General features: G+C 41.7%; 1 protein-coding gene across 1 annotated transcript in view; it reads right to left on the bottom strand.

Annotated features, from left to right (window-relative positions):
- LOC145399245 (potassium channel subfamily T member 2-like) overlaps positions 1-24,116 on the bottom strand; it is a 340,618-nt gene that overhangs the window by 182,666 nt on the left and 133,836 nt on the right. The window contains exons 12-13 of the mRNA XM_080271933.1: positions 20,257-20,406; positions 6,645-6,937 (exon numbers count right to left, since the gene is read on the bottom strand). Coding sequence (XP_080128059.1) covers positions 6,645-6,937; positions 20,257-20,406 — 443 coding nt within the window. The remainder of the gene's footprint in view (positions 1-6,644; positions 6,938-20,256; positions 20,407-24,116) is intronic.

Raw genomic sequence — 24,116 nt, 5'->3', positions numbered from 1 at the left:
TTTTTATTACCTTCGAGAGAAATTCCGTACCTCCTCTCCATACCGAGACCTCATCATAGATGAGAGTCTCGTGCTATGGAGAGGTAATATCGTTTTCTGTTAGTATATCCGCAGCAAAAGACACAGGTTTGACTTCAAAATCTTCATGATGTGCGACTGTAAGACTTGTTATTTTTCTTTTTTTTATGTAAGAAAGAAGGAACCAAAGGCCAGGAGCCCACAAACCGTTCCTTCCAAGAAAAAAAAAAATACAAAAGACAGCCAAACGTGCAGGACATAGTCCTGCACACAGGTGTTCAGACGAACATCACAGAAGATAGACGCTTGGGACTCTCAGGGGCTATGGTAAAAATAATGATCGAGGAATACCTTCATTGTGGACACGTCCTCTACTTGGATAATTGGTACACAAGCCCCCCTCTTGCCAGGTACCTTCACCTGCAAGAAACTGGTCTGTGCGGCACTGTAAAGAAGGACCGTCGGCACATGGTGAAGGTGGACAGGAAGCTCTACAAGTTGAATAATATCCTCGAGACAGCATGGCACCACAACCGTGAAGTATTCCTCCTCTCGTCTGATCATTGGCCCCTTGTACACCGCACAGACAGCATAGATTACAGGGCAGAAGGGCAGCGCCATGTCTGGAAACCAGAACCTGTCTTAGCCTACAATGTGAACATGCGACAGGTGAATCAATCGGATGCCATGATTTCCAGCACGGACTGTGCCAGGCTCACGATGAAGTGGTATGAGAAATTATTCTTCCATCTGCTTGACATCACCATCCTCAACACTCACTATCTCCAAGCACATACCACTAGCATCCACGAGACCTTCAAGGGATACATTCGTGAGCTGGTGCAGGAGATAGTGGGGAATATGGGGAAGATAGTAATGCTGCTCACCGCCGCTACACCTATCTGCCTCACTGCTAAACACTTCCTCAGGATAGTCCCTCCAAGTGCAATGCGTCAAAATCCCCAGCGGAGGTGTGACGTGTGTGCGAACAGCATTGTAAGGCCACATACTCAGCGGAAGGACTCAAGGTATATGTGTGCAGAGTGTGACGTAGGACTGTGTATATTCTCATGCTTTGAGGAGTACCACATTCTCGCTAACTATTGAGTAATAATAGTGTGGTAATCACGAGCAACAAAAGATGCCCAAAAAGTGTTGTAAGTATGGAAAAAAAAACTCAGAAAGTATTATAAGTAAATATTTTCTCGTAAGTGTAAGGACTGAATGTAGTGGAGTAAAGTTTTACATATGTTCTCCTAAATTTAATATGATGTATTCACAATGAGATGCTCAAAAATACTCTTATAATGTCTGTGTATACTGAAGGCATCGTTTCTTTTTTAATCGTTTCGTTTTTAAAGGCTCCAACATGCTTGCATGCATCGGCCTGTTGTAAATAATTTATCGTAAGTGAAAGGGCTGTACATTGTGAAGTTAAGTTGTGCATATTTTCTCGTACCTGTAAGATAATGCATTCACAGTGATACGTATAGTGTTGCAGCAGTAAGTGATTTATTTGCGAAAAAAAAGATGCTTTCTTTATGGAAAACTAAGAAAAAAAAAAGTGAGTGTGAAGTGGACAGAAAGGTGTAAAGAACATTCCTATACCTTCCCTGTGTCATGTTGGTAAGAGTAACTGAGTTTACCTTGCATAGAAAACGGGTTTTCTCTCACCCCTGCTGGGGATTCCCCGCATGCACACACCTGCTGGTGAGCAATGAGACTACAAAAAACAAACTTCTGACCTCCGGTAAGTTTTTTTTTTTTAATGGTCATATTCGTTTTTTTCATATCAAAATCTATCATTTTAGCCAAAAAAAAAATCTAATATTGGCCGGCACAGGGGTGACACATAGGGCTAAAAGTGTCCGGCGCGGCAGGTTATAAAAAGTTACCAAGTTAAACGAGCCAGATAACTACAAGGTTTGTATGTGTATCTGAATCCTGAATGACTGACCCCTCAATTTTATTTCTATATGGCATGATGCAGATTCACTTGTGGCCATCCCTTCCAGAATCATGGCATCTGACTTTCTATATAGCACAGAGGCAATTCGTTTATGACCACCCCTCCTGGAATCACAGCATCTTGCTTTTTATATGGCATGGAGGTGATTTATTTGTGGTCATACCTTCCAGAACTAAGGTGTCTCGCATGGAGGGGATCATCTGTGGCCACTCCTTCCAGAATTAAGGTATTTACCTACAGACAGGTGCAAAGATACAAGACATTAGGCCTCTCCTGGTCAGTGGACACACTTGAGTATTTATTTGGGATAACAACAGATTATTTTATTCATCATGAGTAACTCCTCAGTAGATAGAATACTTACAAACTGTCTCAAGTAACCCTTTCACCAACTGGATTTTACTCTGCTAAAGAAAGTCATCCAGGAGTAGCCAAAATATAATTAATAAATGCATGTATTACGAGGAGACATACATTTGCCCAGCTGAACACGTGGATCTATTCAGTGAACTTCTTGCAAAGAATGGATGCACACCACATGCACTACACTTATAAATACCAAACAACACCACAGCCAATGGGTATGTGATAGATACAACACATCCACAAACACTTTTCCTGTCATAGCAAACCCAATTTCCCCACTCTCTCCAACAACCTCCCTACATACACAACCACTAACACAACTCCGCTTCAGCACACAAACATGACACCTACAACACAGACCCACACTGGATGCACACCACCTTCAACATGCAGCTTGGAGACATACAACTAAATATCAATTACCTTAACTTCCAGCAAAAAAAGAGGGAATTTACAGGAGTTAGTGGCAAAAGAGTTTTGTTGCTGTATAAGAGCATAGTGGAAGAAAGATTGGGAAGGTATGAGTTACAGCAGATGGAAGGGGTGGAAGACATATGTAAGATATTCGAGGTAGAGATAGGCGCAGCGTGTGAGGTGCTTTGTGGAGTGAGGAGGAGATGCAGGGATGTGCAAGGGACAGCATGGTGGAATGATGAGGTGAAACGAGCTGTGGAACAAAAGAAGAAGGCATATAGTGAATGGCTAGCGAGTACAGGTAAGGGGGAAGATGAGAGAGAGAAGAGAGAGGTATAAGTGAGCAGGAGAAGGGAGGTGAAGAGACTGGTGAAGGAGAGTAAGAAGAAAGTGGATGAAGAGTCTGGGAGGAATCTGAGTGTGAAATGGAGGGAGAGTAAGAAACTGTTTTGGAAGGAAGTAAAGAAAGTAAGGCAGTGTGAAAGGGGAAATAGTAGGGGAGTGAAAGATAGGAATAATAGATTGTTGGTGGAGAAGAGAGAGAAACTGAGGAGATGGAAGGAGCACTTTGAGGATTTGTTGAATGTAGAGAGTGAGAGCAGTGCGAGTATAAGTGGTTGGGGAATGGCTGGGAGAAGAAGAGATGAGAGGAGGGAGGAAGAGATCAGTAGGGCGGAAGTAGTGGAAGCGATGAAGAAGATAAGTTGGGAAAGGCCCCAGGAATTGATGAAGTGTGTGGTGAAATGCTGAGGTATGGGCATGAGATTGTTGTGGAGTGGATATGGAAGTTGTGTAGATTGGCTTGGGAAGAGGGAAGGGTTCTAGAGGACTGGAAATCAGGTATAATTGTTCCTTTATACAAAGGAAAAGGGGAGAGAGAAGTATGTGATAACCATAGGGGTATTTGCTTTCTTAGTGTGACTGGTAAAATATATGGTAGAATACTCATTGATAGGCATATGACAGAGGAGTTAGTTAGAGAAGAACAAGGGGGATTTAGGAAGGGAAGAGGGTGTGTAGATCAGATATTTATTCTAAGATGTTTAGTGGAGAAGTACCTAGAGAAGGGAAAGAAAGTGTATGCTGCCTTCATGGACTTGAAGAAAGCTTATGACAGAATAGATAGGCAAGGTATGTGGAAGGTATTAAGAATCTATGGAGTGGAGGGGAAATTGTTGAGTGCTGTGAAGAGTATGTACGAGGGAGCTAGGGCTACGGTGCGAGTGGATGGTGAGCTGAGTGAGTTCTTTGATCTCAATGTGGGACTGAAACAGGGTTCTGTGATGTCTCCATGGCTGTTTAATATGTATACATGGATGGGGTAGTAAAGGAGGTGCAAGGTAGGGCAGTGGATGTGGGGGTGGCTCTAATGAATGAAGGTGAGATTTGGAAGATTCCGGTGTTGCTGTTTGCTGACGATACAGTACTGTTGGGTGAAGATGAATGGGAGTTGCATGGTTTGGTGAATGAATTTGGGACAGTGTGTAGGAGGAGGAAGCTGAAAGTTAATGTAAACAAAAGTAAAGTTATGGTGTTTGAGAGGAATGAAGTCACAGAGTGTGCAGTGAGGTTGGATGGTGAGGATATGGAGAATGTGAGTGCATTCAAGTACTTGGGTAGTGTGATGAGTTAGGATGGAATTTTGGGGGATGAAGTGCGTGAAAGGGTACAGCAGGGAAGGAAGGTTGTTGGTTCACTGAAAGCAGTGATGAGAAATAGGGAGGTGAGTATGGAAGTTAAGAAGTCACTGCATGATAGTATTGTGATCCCTACCCTGACGTATGGAAGCGAGGCGTGGACCTTGCAAGAGGGGAGCAAGTCAAGAGTGAGAGCAGTGGAAATGAGCTACTTGAGAGGAGCATGTGGAGTGACATGGAGGGACAGGTTGACGAATGAAGAAGTGAAGGAACGTTGTGGGGTGAATGTGGATGTGGTTGAGAAGGTTAGGAGAAATACACTGAGGTGGTTTGGACATGTGGAAAGAATGGAGAATGAAAGGCTGACTAAGAGGGTGTATGTAGGTGAGGTGGAGGGAGGGAGAGGGAGGAGTAGACCGAGGATGAGGTGGAGGGAGGGAGAGGGAGGAGTAGACCGAGGATGAGGTGGAGGGATGGAGTTGAGAGGTATACCAGGGAGGGGGGAGTGAGTTGGGGGAAGGTAGTCAAATGGTGGGTGACAGAGCGACTTGGAGGCGTTCTGTCTGCGGCCACCCTTTGCGGGATTAGGGCATCAGGCTATAGATAGATAGATAGTTCCTCCTTTTCTCTCCATGGACTTTTTTTTTTTTTTTCAATAACAGAACAGAGGAAGAAAAATCATCATCATCACCATCATCACCCAGACCTCCACCACCCTAGGGCAGGATGAAGAGTAGCAACATCCAGATAGCCCAAATTTGCCCAATCTACTGGGCCATGCTTCCATTCACTCATCATTCAAGCCCCCAGAATCCTGGCTCTATCTGATACAAATTAATAAAAAAATAATCCATACACCAGATTGCTGACATCCTCCATTCATTAAAAATCGGTAACAGTTGGACTTGAACAGCTGTAGGTTGAAGTTTGGGAGGAAACAGCCCTGGGGAAGCGAGATCCAGAGAGATGCAGTTTGGGGAATAAAAGAATTCTGATAGGCAGAAGTTCTGCAATATGACATTCCAGTCATGAGCGCTACTGGATGCCCGTGTAGCACGAGGGAAGGCATGGAGAGGTGGCACAATGGATGCAACATTGTCTGTGCATTTACCATTAACTCACCAAGTGCAAGCAGACTTTGGACCCTCATGGAGCCATGGTACTGGCCAATTTTCAACTTTTTTTTTTTTTTTTTTTTTTTTTGGTAGATAGGTTAGAACTGATGAGAAAACACAGAGAACAACCATAAAACACTCACAGAAGCCATTTAGGTTGATTTTGAGGTCAATTCTCCCTGAGCAGGCGGCTGAAAACTTCAGAGTAATGCCCATAGATTTCACCGCCCATTGCCGCCACAGAGCGAGAGGAGGCAGCTCTGCATTTTCTTTATTGGTAACTAGGCTATTCGAGCCAAGGACACTCTTGTTGGGTATACAGATGATATAGGAAGTGTCCTCGAGGACAGTTATGTATGTCAGCACATTATGAGAAGCGAGTGAGTGAGTTGGATTGCCCATACAATGTTCGTAATAGTTCTTTGTCCCCAACATGAAAGAGTTAGCAAATGATACGAGTAAATTAGAATCTCAATTTTAAAATATTCAACTCTAAATTATCGAGGGTCATACTGTACGTTCTACTATACACTATTAACCCGTTAACTGCTCATGGCGGTTTTTTGGAGGTGTCCGTGTTGCGCAGACATAGGGGTAAAAATGAAATTACCTAATGGCCAAATTTTGTCTTAGGAATTGAGAGAACACACGCCAAAGTATATAGTAAGGAAATATTAGCTCAATATTTGCCTTGGTAAAGCTGTGGATGAACATCGAAGTGTCTGATTCCCTATTGAAATGTATGGTTTTTGTTTTCTTTTTCAGTTTCGGTTTCAGTTTTGAAGGCTCAAACATACTTGCATGGGTCGGCCTTGGTCACCATGACACTATATTCGAAATTCACCTGCACAGCCAGGGCTGTATTGAGCAGCCACACTCGAAACAGCCCAGGCTGTATAGAGCAGTTAACGGATTAACTCTCGCAGGCTCCTAGTACTATCTCCAAGCTGAAAAAAAAAAACATCTGGCATTACCAGGATGAAAAAACCACAGCTGTCCCAACCATGAGAGGGTATATATGAAATACAAATAAGTTTTAAAAATGTGACATATAGCAAAGACTTGTTAAGAGCGGAAAAAAAAAACATGAACCATACATGATAACCTGAACCACTGGTAACCTACCTGTTTGTGGCTTGGCTATGTGGTCCTCCCTGTCTGTTTGCCTGTCACCCCCACCAAGCTGTCCTTTCTCAGAATCTTTGGTGGCAGCAGAGTCTGAGGAGGGCTGGGCCCCATCACTGGTGCCCTCTGCAGTGCCAACCACAAAAGCACTGTTCTCTTCCTTTGTTATACTCATGTAAAAACATGTGTCTGTCTTCTTCATGATGTGACGGGGGCCAGGGTTGAGCAGGATGGTGTCCTCATAGAACTCTGGAAGATCCTCCGGCCGAACCCCAACCAATGCCACACCATATCTGGAATCAGCAAGCACACAAATTATAGCTCTCCAAAAACAACAACAACAACAAAAAGTAGATATTTTTCTCAATTATGCAGTGCTATGAACTACAGTATTAAACTGAAGAACTTCTCTGTACAAGATAGAGAGAAATTTTTATTGAAAAGATAAAACAGTCTTGGCCCAAACTGGACATTTTCTGTATGAATACAAGCAGACCATAATCACATATAGTATGTCTTCTATTCATACTTGAAGAGGGTTTAAGTTGGACTAAAACTACAACTTATCATTATAAACATTTCCATATGTGGGTGCAGTCATCCCTTAACATTTGTGTTTTTAACGTACACGGTTTTAAATATCCGCGGGTGGATATAACATAAATGGTTTTAAATATCCGCAGGTGGATACAACATAAATGGTTTTAAATATCCGCAGGTGGATACAACATAAATGGTTTTAAATATCCGCAGGTGGATATAACATAAATGGTTTTAAATATCCGCGGGTGGATATAACATAATTGGTTTTGAATATCCGCAGGTGGATACAGTACCGGGGTCAGATTCACTACAGCATTTTATCTCACTGAACTCTGCTGACACTATTCACTGCAAATGTAACATTATCTCAGGCACAGTTCATGGCTGTTTTAGTGATGACATTATCCAGTGAATCAAATATAACACTCTTCCTTTTGGCCACTTGATTTATTAATGCCATTAATTCATCAGGGGAAAAGTTAGGATGGGCTGGCTGGGAGTATTTCTTTCTTCCATGTACCTTCGATGTGCTGGTCTATGCCGGTTTGCTGCCCATCCCCTCTCTCTCTCTCTCGTCCCCCTCAATGAGCTGGTTTAAACCGGTTTGCTGTCCTCCCCCTCCCCCTCTCTCTCGTCCCCCTCGATGAGCTGGTATAAACCGGTTAACTGCCCCCCCCCCTCACTCTGGTAAATAATACGAAACAATACACACCCAAATCGTACTGAAATCATACGAGAGTGGCTGAAAGTGTTATTTTATATTATATTGTGAATTACTGTGATAAAATACAAGTGATTTAGTGATATTTTTGCGATAATCAGAGAAGTCATGATGCTAAGCGCATTAGTTATCAAACATTGTTGCGGTTGCAAATTCTGCAGCTATGCTATGAAATGACTCATGACATTATATCAATAAGCTTTACAAAAGTAAGTGGTAATAAAAGTAATTCATGAAGTTTGATAGTGTCATGATTTTCTCACATCGTTTCTGTTTCGCTTAAGTCTAACATAAACACTGGAATATCATAACATAATCATAGGAGACTGGCAAGAAGTGTTTTATTTTTATTATTATTGCAATTACTGTGATGAGGTAACGTGGCTCTAACCCTATTTTGTATGGAAAAAATCTTGTGGTTTGGTGGAAATTTCCACCTCCCTGGGCTATTTCCTGCATCAGACAGTCAAAACATACCTTGTATTCTCTCAAATCGTTCTCAGTGCCTGGAGTGCCTAAGGACATGCAGTGTGTTGTAAACGATAGTAGAAAGATTGACGTTTGTCTGACAAAAATTTTAGCTCAAGATTAACTATAAGTGAGTTAAAACAGGAGTTGAAAACACAATTTTTATCCTATTTCTCCACAATGAACGCAGTCAGTACGTTGTCATCACAGCCGGTGCAGCCAAAGGGTTAAGGGGGGTCCAGGGGTGTTTTCAAAGGGGGCAACAGGTATCCGCGGATTTTTAACATACGCAGGCGTCTCTGTTACCTAACCCCAGTGGATGTTAAGGGAGCACTGAACTGTATAGTTATTTCAAATACAGACATGGGGTCACGGATGAACCAAATTGGATTTTGTTATGAAAACAGGTGAACTGGAATTGAAGAAAAAGAAAATTCTAATGAACTGAACTGAACTGAATTGGAACTGATTCAATAAATTTACATCAACTGATGTTTACTGGGTATTTTTAACTTACCAATGGATTATCTCTTCTTCATCAACATCATCATCATTATCCGGACCTCCTTTCCCACCCTAGGACAAGGTGAGGTGTAGCAATGTCCAGACAGCTCAAGTTTGCCCAGTCCAATGGGTTACGCTTCCATTCACTCATCATTCAGTCCCCGGAATCCTGGCTCTATCCAATACGCCAAAAAACTTTCACCACATATTGTAGCTTCACATAAATGTGTCCAATACAGTCAGTCTGAACACTGTCATGTTAAAAAGGAGTGCCAAATCCCTGATAATCCCTGATTGTGCACTTCCTCTCACAACATTCATCCAGTCAGCTCAATCTCATCAGTCCCCTGGCCTCACTGACTTCCATACCTCTTTCCCTCACACACTCATCCACTATAACCCTCCACCTTCTCCTTGGCCTACCTCGCCTCCTCCCTCCTTCAAATTCGCTCAGATATACCATTTTCACCACTCTATTATTATCCATTTTTTCCACATGACCATATCATCTCAGAACATTCTCTTCGATGCTGGTGTCCACAGACTTCCTCACTCTGCATCTTTCATGAATCACATTATTTCGTATCCTATCCACTCTCTGTACTCCACACATTCCTCAGCAGTCCCATCTCCATCACTCTCACTCCAGACTTTTCATTTTCATGCCACACCATAGTCTGACATCCATATGTTAATGTTGGCACTAACACTCCTTCATGTATGCCACGTGCAGCTGCAACTCAAGCCTCTGATTCTTATCAAGGCTTTCAAAGCACCAGCTACTTTCCTTCATTGTGTCACTCTACTTTCCACTTCTTTTGCACATTTTCTATCTTTTCTATCCTTGTGCACAGGTATTTGAACTCTCTCACCAATTCCAGTCTCTCTCCATTCTCTGTAACGTTACACTTGGGGCCACCTTCTCTCTCGATTTTTTTTCTTTTTTTAAATGCATGGAAGAAGGAACCAAAGGAAAGGAGCCCACAAACCTTCCCTTCCAAGAAAAAACAAAGACAATACAACAAAGCCAAATTCAAGATCCGCTCATTTTGAGATGCCTGGACACACTGCGTTTGAAAGACTGGAGATCACAGGAAGCAGGAGTTACAGACAGAGGGAGACAGTTCCAGAGATGACCTGTTGCATACATGAAGAACTGGGAATAACAGTTAACTCTTGCATCAGAGAGTTGGACAGAAAAGAGACAAGAGTTTGTTGCTAGACAGGTGCTATGCGCCCGTCGTGAAGGTGGGGGGATCCAAGAAGATAATTCAGAAGAGCAGTGACCATTAAAGTAGCGATAGAAAAGAGATAAAGATGCAACAGTGCAGCAAAGAGACAGAGGTTGAAGGGAGCCAGTAAGAAGGGGAGAGTTAATGAGACAAAAAGCCTTTGACTCCATTTGTTGAGAAGAGCTGTATGTGGGAAGCCTCCCCACACATAAGAGTTGTACTTTACACAGCAGCAAATAAAACTAGTGTGTAAAGTCAACAACTGCGCTGGGGTAACGAAAGTATGGAGTCAGCTTAGCACACCTGATCTCTTGGAAGCAGATTTTACAAGAGATGTAATATGATCTTTCCAAGATAAACCCTGACAGAATGAAACCCCAAGTATGTTAACCCTTTTGTTACCAATCGATGCAGGCTGCGTCCAACCACGAGCGAGACTGTACTTGGGACACAGTCCTAGGTGCCCAAGGTCACACACTGAGAGACCCTCCCTGTCACCGAGCTATTGCCTTAATGTTTTTTTTTTTTTTACTTCAGTTTTTTCTCACCGAAATAAAATTTTTATGGTAAATGTTAGTGAGAAAAAGTTATACGGACTTTATTTGGCTACATTTTGGTGTATAAAGAATTACTGTAGGTCAATTAGGGCAGATATTAGGAAGCACAAAGGAAATTATCTTATGCTCAAGCAAGGCTCGTAGCACACTGACTGGGGCAGTGGGGCGACACTGAGAGCGGAGTGGGTTGAGGGCGGCGGAGGGATACCTGGGGACGCAAGTAGTGCTTTGTTCTCACCCAGAAATGGATGCAAAATCATTCCATGAACAAAAAAACAGGGGCCATTTCGTTCGATGCAGTTGGTGTCGAATGTTAACGAGCAATTGGAAAGTGCGCAGATGCAGCCTGCATCGAATGATAATCTATCTATCTATCTATTGCCAGACGCCTCAATCCCGTTTGGGGTGGCCACAAACAAATTGCCTCCAAGTCGCCCTGTCCCCTGCCATTTCACTGCCCTGCTCCCAACTCACACCCCCCTCTCTCATATACCTCTCCACCCCATCCCTCCATCTCATCCTCGGCCTCCCCCTCCCTCTTCCCCCCTCCACCTCACTCACATACACTCTCTTCGTCAGTCTTTCACCCTCCATCCTCTCCACATGGCCAAACCACCTCAGTGTGTTCCTCATAACGCTTCCTATCACATCCACATCAACACCACAACACTCCTTTATATCCTCATTCGTCAGCCTGTCTCTCCATGTAACTCCACAGGCTCCTCTTAAATAACTCATTTCCACTGCTCTCACTCTTGACTTGTGTCCTTCCAACAACGTCCAAGCTTCACTTCCATACGTTAGAGTTGGTATCACAATACTGTCATGTAGTAACTTTTTCACTTCCATGCTCACTTCCCTTTCTTATCACTGCTTTCAAAGAATCAGCAACCTTTCTTCCCTGCTGTACCCTTTCAAGCACTTCACCCTCCAAACCTCCATCCTTACTCATCACACTACCCAAGTACTTAAACGTACTCACATTTTCCAATTCCTCACCATCCAACCTCGCTGTATATTCACTGACTTCACCTCTCTCAAAGACCATCACTTTACTCTTCCCTACATTCACCTTTAGATTCCGTTTCTTACACACTCTCCCAAACTCATCCACCAAGCCTTGCAGCTCCCCTTCGTCTTCACTCAACAACACAGTATCATCTGCAAACAACAGTACAGGGAGTTTCCAAACACTATCCTCTCTCACCAGGGCCACTCCAACATCCACTACCCTACCTTGTACCTCTTTTATTACCCCATCCATGTACAGATTGAACAACCATGGAGACATGACACATCCCTGTTTCAACCCAACTTTCAAAGAGAAAAATTCACTTAGTTCACCATCCACACGCACTGCAGCCTTAGCACCATCATACATACTCTTCACAGCATTCAACAACTTCCCATCTACTCCACGTATTCTTAACACTTTCCACAATCCTTGTCTATCCACCCTGTCATATGCTTTCTCCAAATCCATGAAAGCCGCATACAACTTCTTTCCCTTCTCTAGAAACTTTTCCACTACAGATCTAAGAATGAATATCTGATCTACACAACTTCTTCCCTTCCTAAAGCATATAAATTTGCACCACACCCATAAACACCGAAGGGTTAAAGGATGATGCAGGACTGAGCTGAATATTATTAAATATTAGTGGGTACTCCCGTGGAAGGTGCAGGAACAGAGTCTCTGATGTATTAAAAACAAGATTACTTTTACCCCAGTTAGCGATATGAGCCATGTCAGACATCAGGTTCACCATAGCCCCATCCCTTGTTTGTTGAAGTAACTGCTGAGATGGACGTTGTGGGAACTGAATGGAAAGGTGATGGATGGAATCATCAGCATATGAGTGGATAGGGTTAGATGTACAGCTTAGAAGGTCACTGATGAATAAAAGGAAGAGAGTTGGTAATAGGACAGAGCCCTGAGGAACACCGCTGTTGATAGATCAACGAGAAGAATGGTGACCATCTACGACAACAGCTATAGAATGACCAGACAGGAAGCTATAACTGAAGGCACAGATAGAAGGATAGAAACCATGGGAGGGCAGTTTGGAAATTAAAGATTTATACCAGACTCGATCCAAAGCATTTGAGATGTCAAATGCTATGGCAAACCTTTCGCCAATGTCCTGAAAGAAGGATGACCAGGAGTCTGAAAGGTAGGTGAGATCGCCAGTGGAGCGTCCCTGACGGGGCCCATACTGACGATCAGAAAGAAGGTTGTGACAGGAAAGATGCTTTAAAATTTTTCTGTTACAAATAGACTCAAAAACTTTTGAGACACAGGATGTTAAAGCAACTGGGTGGTAGTCAGAGAGTTGGGAATGGTCACCCTTCTTTGGGATAGGCTCAAAGAGAGCAAACTTCCAGCAAGAAGGAAAGGTACAAGTTGATAGAGAAAGATGAATGATTTTACCTAGGCAGGGTGTAAGCACAGAAGCACAGTTCTTGAGGATAACAGGAGGGACCCCATTAGGCCCATATACCTTGTTAGTATGGAGGCCAGTGATGGCAAAAAATACATCAGTCAAAGAAATTTTAATGTCAGCCACAAGGAAGTCAGAGGGGGAAAGCGATGGAGGAACAGCACCGGAACTGTCTAAGGTGGAATTGGAGGAGAAACTCTGAGTGAAGAGACCTGCTTTATCAGCAGAAGAAATAGCTACAAAGCAATCAAAGCAGAAAAGAGGAGAGAAGGATGATGAGGTAAAGTTGTTAGAAAGGCCTTTGGCAAGCTGCGAGAAGGAGTGGGAAGAATTCAAGTTAGAGAGCTGAGAGCATTAAGTATGGATGACATTATTTTTAGCAGAGCGAACAACAGACTTAATACGATTCCAGGCAGAAATATAAAAAAGATGTGATTCAGGGGTGGGTTGGCTATAGTACCTTTTGTAGGCCCTCTCACTGTTGTGGAAAGCATTAGAACAAGTGTGATTAAACCAAGTCTTTTTTGCATTAGTCAAAGGATATGTGAAATCCACAGGCCATACTGAAGCGATAGGACAAGTTAAGGTAATGAGGTTGTGATCGGAGGAGCCCAACGGAGAGGAAAGATTAACAGCATAAGCAGAAGGATTTTTGTACGGAAGAGGTCAAGTATGTTGGAACTCCCTCTAAGGCAGTCAGGGATATGGGTAGGGTGCTGTACAAGTTGCGCTAGGTCATTACGGATAGAAAAGGTGTAGTCTTGTTCACCAGGTGGATCGGTGAAAGAAGAGGAGAGCCAAAGGTGGTGGTGAACACCGAAATCTAGAATGGTGAATTCCGAGAATGGAGAAATTAATAGGATATGCTCCATTGTAGAAGATAGTCAAAGAATTTTTCATAGTCAGTAGAATCAGGGGATAAGTAAACAGCATAGATATAGTCAGAGAATGACAGGAAAGCCGAAGCCAGAGTGTAGAGAATTCAGAGAAATGAATTTCAGGAACACGAGAACAAGATAAGTCATTGCGTACAAATACACAACAGCCACATTTGGCTTTGAAATGAATAAGAAGGATACAGAGAAGAGATTGCTATCAGTTGCCTCAGACAGCTGAGCCTCAGTTAAGAAAAGAAAGTGAGGTTTAGAGGAGGGGAGATGGTGCTCAACAGAAAGTTAGAAGAAAGGCCGTGATTGTTGCAGAAACGAAGAAGAAGTGAGTCAGACAGTGGCTCAATGCAATTCGTTGAGTCATCACCGGGAGAGGAACGGATGGTGGGGGCATTTATGGCCCCCCCCTCCCCCCGGGGACTCTGAGGCTTGATTATGAGATGCAATTTTTTAAATTTAAAATAGGAAGTGTAGTGTGTAATGTGCATGTAGTTTGCTGTTGACAGTAAAAGAAACTTGTACTGGAGAGTATGTTGGCCTGCTCTCTATGTTACTGACACAATGAAAAGTACGGCAAAGGGGGATGGTCAGCAGCTAGTCTCAAGGGCTGATGAAACGGGAGCTCTAGCTCACCCGTCACCAGCTTTCCATCCACCCGCTCGACTGGTGCTATAGTCTACTTCTCTTACCATCACTTTACTCTTTTCTACAGTACATTCACCCTCATGGCACGGCACTCAGACGCCAGCAGAACTCTGCATTAGTCTACCAAGTCCTTGTTCGGTACAGTATTTGCAAGTAGCACCATATCATCAGCATACAACAAATTTGAGATATTCCATCCATCACCATTCATTACCAACACCATCCCTCTCTCCATTACTTGTGTTTTTACTTATTTTATCACCTCATCCATATATATATATATATATATATATATATATATATATATATATATATATATTGAACAACCATGGAGGCATCACACAATCTTGTCGCATGCCCACGCTGATCGTGAACCATTCACGCAGATGCACATTTACCGTTACACATATCTCACTACCATTATAAAAGCTCTTAACAGCACCTAGCAACTTACCATCTACATCGTACATGCGTAAAACCTTCCACAATCCTTCTCTGTCTACATTGCTGTATGCTTATTCCAGATCCATAAATGCCATAAACACCTTATAGTCCTTCTCACAAGTCTTCTCCATCATCTGTCTCACTGAAAATATTTGATCCACACATCCTCTGCCCCTTCTAAAGCCACCTTGTTCATCACTCACTAGGACTTCTGATATCTCTCTTACTTTCTCTATAATAATTCTTCCATATACCCTCCCTACAACTCTCAATAAACTTATGCTGCGATAATTCTTGCACTCACTTTGTTCACCTTTATTTTTGTTCTGGGGTACAATCACAGTCTTTTTTCCACTCTGCTGCCACAGTTTCACTTATCCATGGCTTCTTACATATCTCCAACAAACACTTCATTCTGCTCTCTCCACTAAATCATCTCTGCATACACCTGATCAACACCAGCTGCTTTCCCATTTTTCAGATGCTTCACAGCATTCTTCACCTGTGCAGGTGTCATGTTTCCTGGCACTGCACTTCTTCTCTGCGCATCCCCAAAACCAATCATGTTGACAGCAGCTCTGCTCTCTCTATTCCAATTCATCACGCCTTCAAAACATTCTTTCCATCTGGTCCTTACGTCATCCCATAATCTACCACTTACATCCTCCAAACTTTTGTATTTCTTTCCGCTTTCACTTCTACATATCCTCACCTCTTTCCAGAGTAACTTCCTATTTTCAGAGTAATTTGCATTCATTTTTCTTCCTAGATCATCACTTACCTCCTCCTTTTTCCTCTTCACTAGTCTCTTTACGTGCTTCTTGCTCTCAAAACAGGCTGTCCCCAACTTACGAAAATAATTGGTTCTTAACGGTCTTTCTTAAGTTGTATTTTTTTTTCTTCCAAAGTCCCTCTCTCTCTCTCTCTCTCTCCTCTTCAAACCAACCCTAATCTCATAATTACTAAGGACACAAAGTTCTCTTCCCCTACCCAATCCATACCTACTTCTGTGCTATCCTCTCTCTCTCTCTCTCTCTCCACCCACATTAAAGCCCATTATTGTCTCCACTCCTCCACTTACCCCCTACCCTTCCCTGAACTGCAATTATCACTTCACCTCCTTGTCAGTGTCTACACCTGACCGCATCCTTCCTTGCTATGACTGACCCACCACACACACACACACACACACACACACACACACACACACACACACACACACAGCTAGTTCAACCCTAGACATATCAGAAAGGGAGAAGGACCTAGGAGTCATTATCAATAACAGACTATCTCCTGCTAATCACATCAGTGAAAAAGTACATAACATGTATACACTACTTGCTAATATGATAATAGCGTTCACATATATAAATGAAGACAGGCTGAGAAAGATAATAACATCATTCATCAGACCAAAACTGGAGTACTAATCAACAGTCTGGAATCCTCATCTAAAAAAACTCATAGATAAGATTGAAAAAGTACAAAGGGCAGCTACATGATGGGTACCAAGCTTAAGGGACCTAAGATACGAAAAAAGACTAGAGAAATTGAATCTCTCTACACTACAGGAGAGAAGGAAAAGAGGAGACATGATTATGCTATATAAATGCATCTCAAGGAAAGAGAAAATAGACATAAATAAATATATAACCCATGGGGAAGCATCAGCAAGAGGACACTGCAAAAAAAACGTAAAAAGAGAGGCGATAAAGACGTAAGGAAATTCAGTTTTCCAAACAGGACAACTGATCAGTGAAATGCACTGCCAAATGAAATAGTGTGTGCCAAAACTATTCGTAAATTTAAGGATATGTATGATAAAAATGGTTTAATACACGGGACAGTACGAGCCAGACTCATTCTGTAAAGATACAATTATGTAAGAACAATTAGGTAAGAACACACAAAGACAATTTTTTTCATATCTGCGGATTTTTCCAAAGTCGATCCTTCATAAGCAGGGGTCTGAGCTGTATATTCAGTTCTTATTTCAAGTGAACCCATGTCCTGTAACCACTCTAGCCACTTATTTCTCTTTTCCTCCATTGCTTCTCTTAACCTCTTCATCCCACCATGCTGTACCTTTCTTCTTTGTTGTTACTCTTGCCACACCACATACAGCTTAAGCATTCCTAACTAAGCAATCCCTATATGCATTCTACAGGCTGTCCAGATCCATTTCATTCCAATACATTGATTCCAACTCCTCCCCTACTTTGGTCCTGTATTCATCTGCCATTTCTTTGATCCTCAGCTTCTTGACTTTCAGTCTTTCTCCCTGACTACTCTCTGTCTCCTGGTCCACCTCACTCTTCTCAGCATACCACAATCATATGATCTGACAGACCTCCACATCATCCTCTCATGGCCCTCATATCAGCAACCATTCCCATTAACGACCTCTCTACGAGCACATAATCAATTAGGCTTCTTTCAACAAGATCTCTGCTCCATCTATACCACGTATATTTATGTGCATCTTTGTGTTTGAAATACGAGTTACAAACGCACAACCTCCTTTCCTGACATATATCTTTCCTATTATCATTTTCTCTGGGTACTCCATTACAACCCATTATGTTATCCTCAGGACCAGTGCCTACTCTTCCATTCACATCGCCCATTACGATCACTTTATAGCTCCTGGGCATTTCTCCCACTGCTTCATCCACATCATCCCAAAAACCTGTTTTTCTCTCTCTCACTCCTGTCATCACACGGTGCATATGCTACAATCACTGCCACTTTCACCTTCTCAAACTTGAACATGACATATGTACATATATATCAAGCTGACACATTTGTAATCTATCATTCCACTCTGCCACACCCCATTCATTATCAAAGCAACTCCTTCCTTGCATCTTCCTAGCTCATTCATGCCTGATCTTACACATTTCACACCCTCTCACTCCTCCACTTCACACCTTTTCATCTATGTTTAACACAATGCCATCACGGCATATCTCTCACTCTTGAACACATTCACCACTTCCATCTTCTTTCTCTCCTCATTCACACCTCTCAAATTGTAATTATTATTATTATTATATGGATTACCGGGTATTTCTTTCTTTAATGTCTGTAATGCTTGTCTAATGCTCAAAAATGTTACTCGACTATTTTGTGATTTTTCTAAAAGTCAGAAGTGTAATGGCGTATGGCAGTGCGACTGGGGCAGCGAAGATGGAGGATATTCATAGTCTCAAATGTAAAGCTATGACAATGATCAGACAGATGAGTACTGCATCCTTGAATGATGGGCCTGAGGGTGTTAGGATTGCAAATGAGGGACTGAGAGGAAGGATGGGACTTTAATGTATTACTGATGTGATGAGAAGGGGTAGACTGAGATAGTTTGGGCATGAAGAGAGGATGGATGCTGATAACTGGGTGCGGATGGTGAGAGGTATGAATGCTGAGGGTATAGGTGCTTCAGTTGGGTGGGGGGGATTCGGGATGAGGTCACACAATGTGATCTCAGGGATACGAGACTGAGCAGAGAGGCTGCTAGAGGTCAAGCAGTTTGGAGAGCTGTCATTAGGTTACCAAGGCTGAAGGATACAAGTATGGTGAAGCCTTTAGAAATATAATCAAATGAAACAATTTTTCAAAAAGTTATACGTTACTTGCATCTGAAACTTGTTCTGATATTATGGACTACTGTATCCCAGTTGGCTTTGGTGTTGTGTTTTTGATGCAAGAGAGAAGAGATAAAATAGTCTAAAGATTTAGTGACTGGTTGGTTTCTGCCTTCTTATATATTTTGTATCTCATACTGTTTTCTTTTCAAAACATAATTTTCTGTGTTACTTTTTGGTGTGTGTTCCTTCACTGCCTTAATACAGTGGCAAAACAACCACAAACTAAACTGGCAATTAGAAAACCATGTATCTATTTTATGGGAAAAAAAAAAAGAAAGAAAACAGAATACAAAATTGAACTGTAATTTATATTTTTTCAATGTTCCTATCTATAGCCCAATACCTTAATCTTGTAGGGCATGACCATAAACAAAGTTTATACAAGTTATCCTGTCCTCTACCATCTGACTGCCCTCCCTCCACCTCACACACCCCTCTCTCATAAATCTCTCCCCACTATTCCCCCATCTCATCCTCAGTTTTTCCCTCTCCTTCATTCACACACACTCTCCATGTCAGTTTCTCATTTTCCTTTCTCTCCACATAATCAAACTATCTCAAGAGTATTTCTCTTAACACTTTCAATCACATGCACCTCAACAGTACAACATTCCTTCATTTTCTCATTTATCTGTCTTTCCAAGTGACTGCACATTATCCTCTAAAATGTTCTCATTTATCTGTCCATCTTTCCAAGTAACTCCACATGCTCCTTTAAAATAGCTCTTTTCCACAGTGCTCACTCTTGACTTGTGTCCTTCCAACAAGGTCCTGACTTTACTTCCATACGACAAGAGTGTGGAACACAATACTGTCATGCACGTATCTTTTAAATAAATGAAAATGATCTGAGCTGAACAGGAACTGATGTTTCTTTAAATAAATGAGATGAACAGAACTGGAATTCATGAACTTTAATTGTGCTGAAACTGGATCTGAAATGGAATGGATTATGCTTATCTGACCTCAAGGCTGTTCACAAAGTATGCATATCATTAATGATAAGCAAATATGGGCCACATCTCCACTTGATCATCACTGATCGTTATTAACATCATTCCACACCTAGCCTCCACCTACAGATGGTAAATGAAGCTCAAAATTCTTGACTCTAACTGAGGTAACTGAATTTCCTTCTTCAAAGAACACCTGTTCTTTGTCCCATTGGGTGCATGGTGGATTGGGGCTTGGGTATTTAGGCCAGACATTTAGGGTAAAAATGACTCCCCCCCCCCCTCCCAAGAAGCAATATGTGAGTATTAAATCCCAACAACGCCATGGATTTTAACCTTTTGTGAATCACATCTGGTTGGAGTACCTTAAAACATTACAAACAGGTGTGCATTTGATGGTTAATGTGTATGATTACCACCAAACTTAATAAATGGCTTCCTGGAGTGCAGAAAACCATTTGGCTTGTCACTCAGTGTAAAGACACCTGAAAGTAACATTAGACTGAGTGGGTGGATAAAAAAGAATGAGTTTTAAAAATCCATTCACGGAATGGACGTTTCACTAACTTTCTGTGTGAGTGGAAGCTGGCATAAGTGAAGCTCTTTCCCTCATACTCCCCAAAGAATCGCGAGTCACTCAGCTTGATGTGGTAAATCTCATTGCCGGAACACTTGCCATATAACCGGTGCCAGTCCTCTTGTGATGCCTGGCCCTCCCTGTGGACAAAAGGACAGTACAATATTATGAAATGGATCCCAGGTACGGTAAAGCAGGAGACAGCGGTGATGGTTTGGCAACTTTTTAGTAAATATTTGTTAATAGGCACAGTATCAATAGCAGCTGCAATTTCTTAAGTGCTATAATGTAGTCCTATCCTCCACCTATTAAATGCACAACAGTCAAAGCCTTAGTACTCCAAGTTTCTTATGAGGATGTAAATCAGACAAGAGAGGTACCTAAAACTGCAGAGCAATCCCTCACTGTTGGGAAGGTTCAGCCTCAACAGTGAGGTGGTTTGGTCATGTATAAAACTTGTCCAAATCATATAATAATCTACCTATCTACCTAATTATTGTCAGACACCTAATCTCGTAAGGGATGACCACAATCAAATAGTCTCCTTGTGGCCCTGTCCCCCGCCATTTCACTGCCCTCTCCCCACCCAACACCTCCTTATATCTCTCCCTTCAACCCTCCATCCCATCCTTGGCCTCTCCCTCCCTCTCCATCTCACTCATATACTCTCTCCTCATTAGTCTCTCATGCTCCATCCTCTCCACATGGCCAAACCACCTCAATGAGTTTCTCCTAATTCTTTCTATCACATCCACATCCACATCCACATCACAATGCCCCTTCACTTCCTCATTTGTCAGTTTGTATCCCCATGTAACGCCACATGCTGTTCTCATAAAGCTCAATTCCACTGCTCTCACTCTTGACTTGTGTCCTTCCAACAAGGTCCAAGCTTCACTTTCATATGTTAGAATTTGTATCATGATGCTATCATACAGCGACTTTTTTACTTCCATTCTCACTTCCTTATTTCTTATCACTGTTGTCAAAGAACCAGCAACCTTTCTTCCCTGCTGTACCCTTTCAAGCACTTCATCTTCCAAACTTCCATCCTTACTCATCACACTACCCAAATACATAAATGCACTCACATTTTCCATTTCCTTGATCATCCAACCTTACTCTACATTCAGTGACTTCATTTCTCTCAAAAATCATAACTTTTCTCTTTGCTATATTCATCTTTTGATTCCATAACTTTTCTCTTTGCTACATTCATCTTTAGATTCCATTTTTTACACACTGTCTCAAACTTACTCACCAAGCATTGCAGTTCCTCTTCATCTTCACTTAAGAGTACAGTATCATCTGCATACAACAGTACAGGAAGTTTCCAAATGCAGCCCTTTCTCCATACAGCCCCTCCAACATCCATTGCCCTACCTTGCATCTCTTTTATAACCCCATCCATATCCAGACGGAACGACCATGGAGACATGACACATCCCTGTTTCAATTCAACATTCAGACGGGAAAATACACTCAGCTTACCATTCACACACACTGCAGTCTTAGCACCCTCATACATACTCTTCATGGCATTCAACAGCTTCCCATTCACTCCATATATTCTTAATATCTTCTACATTCCTTGTCTACTCACTCCGTCATATGTTTCTCGAAATGCATGATGGTCGCATACAATTTCTTTCCCTTCTCTAGAAACTTTTCCACTAAAGACTGAAGGATGAATATCTGATCTACACAACCTTTTTCATTCCTAAAACCTCGCTATTCTTCTCCAACTAATTACTCTGTTATTTCCCTAACTCTGTCAATAAGTATCCTACCATATACTTTTCCTATTACACTAAGAAGACAAATACCCTTATGATTGCCACACACTTTCTTTTCCCCTTTTTCTTTGTACAGGGGAAATAATTATACCTGACTTCGAATCCTCCAGAACTCTACCTTCCTCCCAGGCCAATCTGCATATCATTCATATCCATTCTAGACCTTCCTCCCAAGCCAATCTGCATATCTTTCATATCCATTCTACTACTATCTCTCTGACAGAGATTAATTACTATGCAATAATTTAGTAATGAAAAACCTATTTTACAGTATTCAGCACAAAAATACTGCTTTATATTCTACATCAGATATCCCTGAGTGCCTTAAATGTTTTTACTGTGCAGATGGGGAAAAAATTGGTACAGGTAACTAATTTCATGACAAGCCAATTCACACACACACACACACACACACACACACACACACACACACACACACACACACAGTTGAGGCACCACAGAGACAAGACATACAACACATCACTCCGCGCTTGGCCAACCTTGGCCACAACTGGCCATACCTAAATAGTATCTTTATATGAGTCAAGCTCTGTACTTGGGTAAACTAAATGGTGTGCTAATATAAAAGAGGATGTTTACGTGTTATTCAAATAACAAAATAAAGCAAAGTAGTCCAGGAATGTGCTGAGCAAGCTCATCAGCTGTTTAGTGTCTTGTCTGGGGAGTGCACCATGGAATGCAATCTTGTAAGTAGAATCTTTCTCTTAGTACCACAAGATGACCACCATCTTTAGTAAAGCAAATATGGAAGAAGTTACGAAAAAAGATAAAGGTAGTAAGCTGGATAATGACTTTTATCAGGAACTGGTTGAAATGGAGACGTTCAATAAGCTGGTAGAACGGTTATACAGATTAGAGAAGGCACTTCTGAGTGAAATGGATGAAATTAAGAAGCAATTGCCCATGCAGAAGGAGGAAAATGAAAAATTAGTAAAGAAAGTAAACAAGGAAGACACAACAATAGACGAGCTGTCAGTGAGGTGGGTTCACTCAGAAGGAAGATCAGTAAAATGGCAAGCACAGTTGTCAACCATGAGAGTATTAGGGAAGAGTTCAGAAATAATACAGAAACAATTAGGCAAGCAAGCAGTCAGACAGATCAGAGCAGTGATACTGAGAAGAAGATAACCCAGGTGAATGAATCGATGCAAAGCTACAAAAATGATGTGGAAACTACGAATGCTGAAATGGTGAAAGTAAAGAAAGACTTAGAATTAGAGTCAAAGAAATGAGCATTAAAAAGGAAGTGGGAAAAATAATCCAAAACAATCCAAAATTGGTCAAAGATTCAGCAGATATGTATATCTGAGGAAGAAATAAAAAACAAGATTTCGAGAGACATAAAGGAGATGGCAAATGTAATGAGCATACTGAAGGAAGTATCAGAGGAAATCTGTAATAAAGACAATAGTAATGAAAACAATAATAATAATAATAATAATAATAGTAGTAGTAGTAAATGCAATAAGAGTAATAAAACAACAACAACAATAATAATAATAACAATAATAATAATAATAATAATAATAATAATAACAGTAGTAGTAAATGCAATAAGAGTAATAAAACAACAACAACAATAATAATAATAATAATAATAATAATAATAATAATAATAATAATAATCCATCCATCCATCCATCCATCATCCAATCCTACGTTGCCCCATGAGGAGTGTAGGAGCCCGGGGCTAGGCAAGTTGTTCCTGGCATTTAAGGTGAGAGTGCCCAGCCTCACTCATCCCTGAGTGGCATTACGTGAGCAACAAACCCCAACCATCCCTTGGATATAAACCTTCACCGGCTCAATCTGACTGGAGAGCCGTAATTACCCACTAAACCACCAGGCGCCAAAATTTAGTTATATGGTTACCACCCAGCGTAGTAAAGGGTTTCCTGGTGTACAGGAAATCATTTGGCTTGTCACTCACTGTAGACTCACCCACAGGCAGAAGGAAGAGGAAAGAATGAAGGAAAGAAAGACAGAAGAGGGAGTGTACAGTCACCTGTAGGCAGAAGGGCGAGGAAAGAATG

This window comes from Coenobita brevimanus, chromosome 48 (assembly GCF_032717465.1).
Source record: "Coenobita brevimanus isolate Jiangsu-jjx chromosome 48, ASM3271746v2, whole genome shotgun sequence".
Lineage (NCBI taxonomy): Eukaryota > Metazoa > Arthropoda > Malacostraca > Decapoda > Coenobitidae > Coenobita > Coenobita brevimanus.
Note: the sequence above shows the minus strand (reverse complement) of the source record. Positions and strands in the feature narration are given on the sequence as shown.